This window comes from Populus trichocarpa, chromosome 14 (assembly GCF_000002775.5).
Source record: "Populus trichocarpa isolate Nisqually-1 chromosome 14, P.trichocarpa_v4.1, whole genome shotgun sequence".
NCBI classification, from domain to species: Eukaryota; Viridiplantae; Streptophyta; class Magnoliopsida; order Malpighiales; family Salicaceae; genus Populus; species Populus trichocarpa.
The window spans coordinates 3,090,471-3,101,803 of NC_037298.2; the positions used below are offsets into that span (position 1 = coordinate 3,090,471).

General features: G+C 33.4%; 1 protein-coding gene across 1 annotated transcript; it reads right to left on the reverse strand.

Moving 5' to 3' along the window:
• Positions 1–255: 255 nt before the first annotated feature.
• LOC18105067 (phospholipase A(1) DAD1, chloroplastic) lies at positions 256–2,755 on the reverse strand. Its single transcript, XM_006375078.3, has one exon. The coding sequence runs from the start codon at positions 2,548–2,550 to the stop codon at positions 1,246–1,248; it is 1,305 nt and encodes a 434-aa protein (XP_006375140.2). The 5' UTR covers positions 2,551–2,755; the 3' UTR covers positions 256–1,245.
• Between the last annotated feature and the right edge of the window lie 8,578 nt (positions 2,756–11,333).

The following is an 11,333-nucleotide window of genomic DNA, read 5'->3' on the forward strand; positions in this document are numbered from 1 at the left end:
ATCCTCCATATATGTATGGCACCTTAAACCAAGACGTTGACTTGCATTGTTCTTATATATCACCCTGTCATATAGACCAACTTTGGGTTACAAGGCATTGGGTTTTTGCGCAGAATTAGGAGATTCTCCAAAATTATTGAGGTAATAATGCTCATAGTCTATCATCACTAACTATGTTGAATATATCCCATGCTGATGTTTTACGTTCTTGCATTTATTATTGTACGGAAACCAACTGCTATATAGACCACACAGTGCTAAAATGGATTATATATAGAACTAGACTTGATTGAATCCTCTTACATTATGGAGAAGAGGATCGATTGTCAGCAAGGACAAATTGTGTTGCACACAGACCTACCCAGAAACGAGAAACATGAAATGATCAAACTTCTACGTCAGTCCAATTATAGTTGGAAATAATTAAGCACATACTTATACAATGACTCTTTAAGCTTTACAGTGGTAAACTTGAAGGAACTTCCATTAATGCTATTGTATAGTGAAGGACTGTCACTAATTTCCACATTAACGGTTCTGCGTGATCGGAATGGACGGCTCTTGCATTTGGTAGGGCAGCTCCGGGTCGGTGTCTTTGACGGGCAATTTTCAAGATATTGTTGGATGTAGGGGTAATTTGGTAGTTATAAACTAATTGCTCTCGACTGTATAGATTACTGCTGTGGGACCGAATTTCCTTAGCAGTAAAAAAAAGAAGGTGTATTCATCATTTAAAGACGAGTATGAATTGACAAGGTTGTAAATTTATTAGTAGTTTTTAGTTATTGTTTTGAGATTGAAAAGACAGATATTGAGGACAAGTTTTCATCATGTTTTAAAAATGTAAATATTTATTTAAAGAATATTTTATTTTATGTTTTTTCTTATCTTTTATATAAAATACGTTCTTGTCTTTTCTGTAATATACATACTAAAGAGAAAGAAAAGGGGAAGAAATGATCCGCCAAGCCCGATTAAACGGAGGCAAGAAACTTGATGAAATATGCATTTTAGTTTCAGGGAAGTAAAATCAATGGTGATTCAATTTTCAACTTCTGTTAACAAAGAATGGCAATGCCCACCCCCGCGTTTGGCGGGTAATGCCAACCATGGGGGAAAAATGAATATTTCATTCTACCTGCCCATAACAAAGTATTATTTAATTTATGTACGGATATCCTAAACCCTAGCTTCCATAGGCCTCTTGTTCTTTTATTATTATTATTGTCGTCGTCGTTGTTTATTTTATCTACGGTGGTTGCTAAGAAAAAAACGCTTTGCTTTTGCTCTAAAAGGACAGGAGGAGCTTACAAATCCATTCACCAGATGCAGGTAAGTCTTCAAATCATGACATGCTGCTACATTGATGCTATTGAGATATGGAGAATCCTTGCTACTAAGTCTTAGCTCCCTGCCAACTTCTGCATAGACCCATTGTGTGTCCTCTACCTTTTTTTGGATCCAACTAGGCAAGCTTGCCATATTGAGGTCTCCTTTATTTGGCACATTGTTCTCCCCATCAATTACAAATCCAGGTACTTTTGTTATTACATCATCTGAATTTACAATACGCAGGACTTTCGTTCCTTGTTTTTCCAGGTGTCGTCTGAAACTCCTGTTACCGACACGCGGACCTCCGAAAGAAATGACAGTCACAAGTGGCGCACAGTTGAATGTAGTCTTGATGTCATAAGCAGCAAGAGTAGCAAGTGCAGCTCCAAGACTGTGTCCTGTAATGGTTAAGCTAAGAGGTTCATCACCATAAGTATGGAGTAGCCTTTTGATCTCTTGACGCACCATTTCTTGTAAACTAGGACCCATTGGTGTTCCTGAAGTGTAAAGGCTCAAAAATCCGCTTTCTACCATGGGTCCAGAATCGTCCGAGCCTTTTTTGCCACAATCTGAATTTGGCAGTTGAGTCAGGGTTGCTCTAAGATTCTCCAGCCATTCAAGGCAAGTGGCAGTACCTCTAAAGGCAATCACCACGTCTCTGCGTCCTAGCCTCGCAATTTCTGCCTTGTTTAGAGAAACGGCTACGTATCCAATCCAACTGGACTGGGTAAACACCCAACTAGGTGCCTTTTCAATCCAACGTGGGATTTGGATTCCCGATGTTGCACGTAGATGTTTGGTTAGCCGGTAACCAGTATCCGGTTTACCGGACCGTTCAAACAATGTGCTCTTTGGGAACCGGCAGGTTGCATAGGTGGGTGATGAAGGATCGAAGTCAAAAGACTTATATGCAGCATCGACAAAGTGTCCATACCGAAGAATTTCTCCACGTAAATTATCATCAAGAGGGTCAAGCAAACCTTCCCAGTTTCGAATACCTTGATACTCCATCCATTTCCGTCTTAGTTTAACCGGCCGGGATGCAGTCGCCGATTCATGGCGAACCGGGTCAAGCAGGCCTTCCCAATTTTTTAGAGGTTGATTTTGTAAGAACTTTTTGTTGAGTTTTATGGGTTGAGTGAGAGTGCAGCACTCCAATGTCATGTCTCTAGTGGGTGGGACTGTGCATGGCTTTGCAAGTCCAACAGAAGACCTCATGATTTTGGTTTCTTTGTATTATATGGAAGAGAGGAACTTGATTTTTCTTCTTCTTTCAGATGTGAAAAGGAGAGAAAAGGAGAGAAAGAGGCAAAGAATGGAGATGAAGGAAGTTCTCGATGTTGGTGATTGTTGCCTTCAAGGTGTTTTGGAGGGTCGTTTTTATAGGGAGAAAGAGAAACAGGAGGCATGGAATTTAATGAAGAGAAACAGGAGGCATGGAAGAAAGAGAAAATGTTGACAGAGAGGGGTTCTTGCGTTTAGTTTTGAACTTAAAAAAAAACACGAACGAGAGGAGGGGAATTATTACAAAGACAGCTTTGGTCTACTTAACTTTTATTTATATTATTTGAGCTTTTCTGGAGAACTAGGTTCCTTTATATACATGATAAATACATAAAGTTTGGGATATTATTATGTTATTATGTTCAGTTAATTTAAAATATTGAATTCAAAATAAATATACCATATATGATTTCAATATATATTAAAAATTGAAATATTTGCTATTTTCTTCATCTCATCTAGTTGAATTTTAAAGCAATAACCGAGAGCAATTAGAACATCATGTAGAATATTATTGAGTTATAAAAAAACCGTCTTGTTTTCTATTTTTACATGTGTCAGAATGATTGTCTTGCAAACCATCAAACCATATGCTTCCATACAATTATACCTCTAATTAAAGCCTAATTGTAGTAAGCCTATAGTTGTAAATGGTGTATTTTAATTTTTATTAGAGCAGAGACCAACAATTGGAAATAGGAGATTTTAGAAAAATATTTTTTCGTGACAACTGGAGTATAATGTATGGTGTCAACTGTCAAATATAAGAGCGTCACTGTAATTGGTGGGGAGAGGCAAGGAGTTATTTTATTCTGGGGAGAGGCAACGAGTTAAAAGGAGAGAAGCTGTCGTAACTGGTAAAACTACGTTAGGATCCCAAGGAAGCGACGACCGAGGTGATGATTACCAAATATGGGCTCGAATCAAATCCAATGGTCCACCTTCAATCAAGCTTGAAAGGATTTACTGAGCCCAAAAAGTACCTTTCGACCCGGTTTAAGACTTAAATCTCAACTTAAGCGAGTTGATTTATGAGTTAATAAATCAACTCAGATTTTAATATTTTAAAAACAAAATCTGTCTGGGGAAAAAATCCAGGTTTTTCCATTTGTTGACCGGGGCCAATTCCCATCAATAATTTTATTAAGTTGACTTAGGAGGTAATTTTAATATTAAGTTGACCTACCAGGCGAGCGAGTCTTATATGCACAGTAATGAGAAATCCTCCTGTAATATTGTGGATCAGTAGGGTGTATGATCGGCCTCTCTATTTTTTTAGTTTTATCTTATGTTGACCCTCTGCTAGTATTTCTTGTCTTATCATTCACCCATTCTCTATTTTGTACTACCAATCTGATGAGTCTTCCATCTGTTTTCTTTTGCTATTTAAGGCAGTGTCAAATCAAACCATAATTAATTTACTCTTAACTAAAAATAAAAATAAAAATAAAAATAAAATCCTTTTTTTTCCATATCTTCACCCTTCTTTATTTTATTATTTACTGGTATAATTTTACTTCAATCATTAATGTTTGTTATTATTAAATTCGATAATTAAATTTGAATTTTGTTTAAAATAATAGAATTGATGGTTAATTCTCAAACTTGTATACTATTTTTTGTTTATTTATTTGATGTGACAAAAGTTCTCTGAAAAAGATTGTCTGCCGATGGAAGAACTATAAAATTACCCAAAAGAAAAGGAAAAAAAAAAGGGTAGAGTTAGGATGACGATATGAAGAAATGTAGTTACGGAAAAAAAAACATAATTTAAAATAGGATTAAAATTACAATTAATCAATGATATTGTAGCTTTAGTTATTAGATCCGACAGATAATTAACTCGATGGCCGATCAATATATAATCTGTTCTAGACAAGTTGAGTGAAAAAATATTTTCTTGAAAATAAATATCTTTTCAAAAATTATATAAATTTTTTTGAAATGGTTAACCACTCGGTAAGATTCCAAGCAAGCTCTTATGACTATTATCGAAGCTAACTTGAACGAGCCCCCGCTAGATGGGCTCGGCTTTAGCCGTTTCAAATGAAAGCAGCGTATGCCATGTGTCATAACGTAGGGAAGGAGATAATGACGTGCTTGGTATTATTAGATTGTGATTATTGTATGAACACTTTCCCATGTGGTCACGACAGTTGTTTGGTGCAAACAAGGTAACATAACAGTTCTCTTCTTTAAATCTGCTTTGTTAGTTTACGTGAAAAAATCTCAAATATTATTGCACGTCTCACAGTTTCACACGTTGATTCCATCTTTCAAATCTTCAATCCTCCTCGTGAACGTTTAAATTTTTTCCCGAATGATTCATGTTGAGATCTATCTGTAAATTCCCTTCTACTTTGTTTTTTGTTTTTTTTTTGGAAATCATTATTTATTTATGGATTATCTCCAAACATGATTGCAAGAAATCGTTCGATTTTAGTGCAAGAAATCGTCCTCATATATATATATATATATATATACACATACATGTTTTCAATGGCTGTGATGAAGAACACCTAAAGGTTGAGGATTGATATATATAGTTAAGAAATGAGTTTTAAGAGTTATTAATCAATTATAATCATTAAATTTAATAGTTTGGCCTTTTGGGCTTTCTTTATCTGTAATTCGTTTTTGTCATTTCGCTTTTTATTCCATAAATTTGTTCGTAAGTCTTCGCCCCACCCCCCACCCCCCCAAAAACAAACAAACAAATAAATAAATCATAACCATTAATTCGATTTTTAAATCCAATAGCTGAAAAAGTAAGTGTGTGTGTACCACAACATGCATATTTTAGCGGAATCGTGTTTTCATGTGTGTGTGTACCACAACACATGCATATCTATCTTTTCTTTCTTGGTTTCATGTGTTTTCTTATACAAATCCTTATATTGTCGACACCTTTTTTTGTGTGTGTGTTTTTCTTGTCAATGAATTCTGATATATGAAGAAAATTCCTTCAACATTGATATGCATTGATGATCAAAGATAAAGAAAAAAAAGTACAGATGCATGTGTTGTATTGTCAATATAGCCAGCTGAAAGTCCATTCATGTAATCCTGCCTGATTTGGTGGGTTTTTAGTTGCGTGCTATGAATTTGAGATACTGGTTTTGCTTGGTATATAGACTTTTGAAGATGACTCATCTTATTATTGGATTCAGGCCAAACATTTTGGATTTGGTTGTGGCAAAAAAATTAGCAGATAATAACAAATTAGATCAGCTCTAAATCTTCTAGCATGTTCAAAGCTATCGTTTTCGAAGAATTCCAAATGTGTCGATAATTCAGCATCACCACGTATATTGAGTGAGCTTATAGAAGTTCTGTATCCAAATAAATTGAGTAAATTATGACCCAGTCCATATAGATTAACACAATCAATTATCTGATTTCTATATTTTAAAATCTGGTTATTGTTGAGAGTGGAGAATTACTCACAAAATCAAGGGTTGAAGAAAGGAGTTAGCAAAGGGCTGAAATGAGGATTTGTGGTGATTCGTTGGGAGAAATCATGAATGAAAATGGGGTGTGTGTTTTCTCATTTTCAATTATAAATAGGCACAATTAATTTGAATTAGCAAGAGAAAAAAAGAGATAGAAAAAGCTGTCTTGGCAGCAGCTTGTAGTGACAAACTGGGTGAAAGAGATGGGGGTTGGGTTGGGTTGAGTTGAGTTGAGTTGAGTTTCTTTCTCTTCCATTATTGTGTTTTTGTACGTAGCTTTCTCTATACTGAATATTATTGATTGCTCTGTGAATATAGACAAGTTACCAAACTATATTCAAATTATTTTTTCAGCCTCCTAGCAAAGATCAAACTGATCCTAACAATCATCACTCAATTCCATTATCAAGCTTATGATATTTTTTAATTTATTTTTTTTTCCTTTTTGAGCAATAAAGAAAGAAAAAGTGAATTAGAAAGAAAAGGGAGCTTTCATCAGTGCTAGCAAAGAGAATATTTAATTTACTTTTGATAGTTCTTAATAATTAATCACAATAAACTATAAAGACTAAGCTATAATCCATCCTTATCTATCTTTTATTTTATATAGTAAAGCTAACACATCGTCTCGAAAGTTTTCCACAATTATAAAAAATATATAGTACTTTAAAAAAGAAAAAGAAATACTAGAAGAATAAAGAGGCCAAATCTGAATAAAACCCTTCAGTTTTAAATAAAAAATAAAAAATAAAAAATAAAACTTTATGGATCATAGACCGAAAATAATAATAAGGTAGTTCCTCACAACATGGAGCTAGGGTCAAAAGGCCAGGGTTGTTTGTTTATCAAATTTAAAATAAAATGTTGCTATTAATTTAATTAGGCATTGTGATTTTAAATTGGTGGTCTAAATTGCATACAATAAATCAATTTTTTTCTAAAAATAATTGATAGTGTTAAAGTCCATAAAATTGTAAGTGAATTATTGAACTTAATTGATCTCTAACAATAATTTCTTTAGTTGTGGAGAGTGTTATGTATGTTTTTTATATATTTATTTTTTGGAATGACATATTCATTCACATATCTAAAAGTATTGATATTTAAAGATTATACAAGTTTTTTTATTAATGACTTACTCCATCACTTTTTTTAGTATAAAGTTAATGCAATGTAGAAGTGCCTTTACAGCACATATTCAATTCCGTGTGGTTAAACTCTAGCACTATGTATGTATCTTAGTGACTTAATATAAAATTAATTTTTAAATCTCATTTAATATTTAATTTTTGTTTGATTGAATTTATTCTTTAGAGAACCGAATAGTTATGAAACACTACAACTTTATTATTTTCTAATTAAAAATCAACATAAATAGTTTTTATTTAAGTAAATGTATATTTTTTTATCAGATTGAGAGAATATATTAATAAATTAATATAAATTGTTATTGGAACACTTAATAATTTATTTTTTTGGATTTAGTTGATACTTTGATCATACCTAAGAAGCACGGTTTGCTAATTTCTTTCTTTCATCTTCTTATTTATTTATTTTATATTTTTTTCCGTAAGAAAACATAGTTCAATGGCTTAAATCAATGATAATAATTTAAGAGTTCAATTAATATTTGACTTCTTAATTGTTAGTTGATATTCTTTGACATGATATCAGAATCTTGTTGATCAAGTGGTCACGAGTTCGAATGTTATTATTCTCATTCTATTTAATAAGAATTAGGTTGAATGAATTTGTGCAAGTTTTAAATTTAAAATAGTTTCATCTAAAGAAATGTATTGAAAAATTATAAAAATCATATCTTATAGTTTTACTACAATTTTTCGGTTGATATATGTGTGTGTGGACAAACAAATGTATTTATATTAGGGTGTTGAAAAATTAGACAAAGTCATTAGCCAAACGATTACCTTTTATAGATAATTCTTGATTTCACTCTCTAGATATAAATAAAATCTCAATGATAAAGATATAATATTCTTTTATAAAAACACTACTATATACGTCCAATCAAATAAGGATTTTAAAGAATGGACAAATGATACTTTTGGTATGCACCAACGTTAGAAAAGAAAAAAAAGGAAACCATGTAATTAATATTATATTATATATGTTAAATCAATGATCTATAAAACCATACACTTGGTCTCTCTCCTTTTCTCTCTGTCTGATATCATGCATGATATATAGTAATGCTGTTATGATGGGATATAGTTTAAATATCTTCGAGAACAGTGATCTATACGTTAAAATAAAAGAAGAAGAACAAAAATAGTTATGGATGATCGTTTTCTTTGCAAAAGGCCCACCAGCTCCTTCTGCTAGCTCCTTTATGAATGAAATGAATACCGTTAAGAAGACTAAAACGTTGTCATAAGTAGCCAGGTCATTTTACTCCACAGAAAATGTTTCTCTTCTCAGGAGCAGATCCAAATGCCCAAGAGATCTGCCCCTAGAAATGACCAATATACTAGTATTACTCGGAAAGGACAGTTTAGTTGAGAAGTAGGTGAGTTGAAAGCTAACGTTGCCTGCCTGTGTGTTATGTAACTGGCACAAGGGACATCTTTATTATCTAATTCTCATAATAATAATAATCAGAATGATTGAATAGCACACACTTGTGTGGAGATCAGCTATGAGACGTTTAGAGCTATTAGCCTTTGAAATTCTCCTGTACAAAAGATGGGCAAGTGAGATTTCTTATCCATAAGTAAGACTTTGAATAATTGCAGGCATGCACTACACTTAATGCCTGTCCAAAAGCAAAGAAAATCACTACAATTGTCGTACCAAAGTGTCTTTAATTTTGAAGTGTACATTGGTACTATGATTCATCATTGATTGTACCCATAGCGATTCTGAGCAAGGAGAAGAAAGCGCATCTGTGAATTCACCTGCCCAATATTAATGGTTTATTAATTTCATACTTTTAATTGGGAAACAAATTGGGTTTTAAGCAAAAGCTAATCCAGAATTATTTGAATATTGAAAGAAAAAAAATACGATTAAGAATTAAGGTAATATATGTGCTACCTGATTAATAAATCTTGACTATTCCAAATCGCTAGAGTTTCATATATAGTCTTGACAAGCTACCCGAAGGCATGGAATCCTTACTATATGCTGACAGCGTTTGGATTGATTCTCTCCATTTGATTTATCTCTCGAGCTCTGTGTAGTTTCGGCTACGACCCCTTAATTAATGAGAAGAAAAAAATCCCATATTACCGATGAAACTTAGTATTATTGAGAAGGGTAATTGAGAATGACGTCACTCCATCTATTACCTCTCCATTTTAATTAACATTTATATATTACTTAATTATTTAAATGTCTGACATCTCCATCACTATATTGAATTTTTTCCTCTTCAGATCCGACTCGATATTCATAATTAGGGACATGTTGCATCAGTTGATGAAATTCTTAGTTTTGGTGAGAAACATCGATTGTTTACTGTGAGAAATGAGTTGTGTAGCGTTCCAATTACAGTAAGATTTCATCTTTTTTATTCATGGGTGTCGGTGAAATTGAATCAGGTGAATATATTATATTGTTTGATTATTTTTTTATCTCATAATACATACAGTGTAAAATGTTTTTTTAATTGAAAATATATTAAAATAATATTTTAATAAAATGGACCCACACCCATTGAACTTGCTTGGATCTTCTGCACGTGTGTGTACAAGAGCACGTTTGCAAGTGCTTCTGATATGCTGCTTGGTCGTTATGTTTTATTTCTTTTCACATTTTGGTCCTAACAAGTGGCATGATGCATAAAGGCCTGTTTTTTCTTCACCTATCTACTATTACAGTAGTACTATTACAAGTGGGCACAGGCGCCGCTCGGCCGCAAAAATCAAAGCTGACTCGACTTGCAAGCCGTCATCGGTTCAACTAACCAGGCCTTTCACATGTGACATGGCAAGTTTTTCATGCACCTTATTTGCGTATCGACGGCAGTTTATTTACAGCAGGGTTATTAAAGTGGGTCTTGCCCGACACGGTTGACTCGGTAACTCTTTAACTTAGTTCAAATTAAATTAAATAAGATTTAATTCGGTATGACTTAACAACCAACTCTTAATAGGATTAAAATCTACTTTTGATTTTTATTTTTATAATGATATTATTTTAATTTTTTTCTTAAAATAAAACTATTTTAATTTTACTAAAGCTACCTTGTTCAATTTTTTACGAAAGTTTTAGACTAAATCATGGTTAAATTAGTTTAATAAATCTAGTTTATACATATAAGAATATTAATAAAAGATTCATTATAAAAAAAACAAATATATCCATCCCTCTAGATAGACATTCAGATCCTGAAGCCATTCAAAAGATTTTTATTTTTGAAAGTAGATTGATACGGAGTTCATAGTAGAAACTAGCAAGGTGGCGTGAACATTCTAACAATGTCGCTAAGCTTAAGTAGTGCGCTGTTAAAATAAAGATGAAGACAACGGTCAAAGAGGCGGTAGAAAGTGACAGATGAGAGAGAGCAACTATCTCTGTTCAGAAATAAATTCCTGGAGTTGTCTGTTCCCCCAATTCCTACTAATCTTTGGAAATCATTACCAAGACAAGAGATGATTTCACTTGGTTTCCTTTGATTTTCTTGACTTTCACCTCCGTTTTCTTTTCTTTTTCAAGTCATTGGCAAGTACATAACGAAGGTATGAGTTGATTCGATCCAATTTAAATAGAGAGTTTTATTTTATTATGCTCAAAAGGTAGTGGGACTTGATTTTTAGCCTTCCAATGACCAAGAAAATTGAGAAATGAACTGTGCCAAGGAGCACCCTTTTCACCTGGCCTCATCGAGACATAAGATGTTGGACTCACTGATCATTTCACAGCAAATGAAGGTAAGATGTATTGATTGGGCAGTGAAATACCTGCTGATCTTTAAACAACAAAGAGTGAAATCGAGGGGACTTGATAGATTTTTGCATAGATAGCAATTGGTGTAGCAAGAATGTGGAATGTTGTGGATGCTCTTCTTCTCTAGTGGGGTGGGGGGCTTTTCTTTTTAAATTAAGCACACATATAACGAACTAGTTTCCTGATGTGGGAACACATTCTTTAGTGTTGACTGAATTAGAAATGGGCTATGGCTCCAGGTTGATGTGAACAACGGATTCTCATGGGTTGGTGGCCGAGCACCTTTGCCCTCCTCCATCTTTGGACCACCCGAATCTCAAGTTGGATGCAGAATAGGAGAGATGGAGAAGGAAAAAA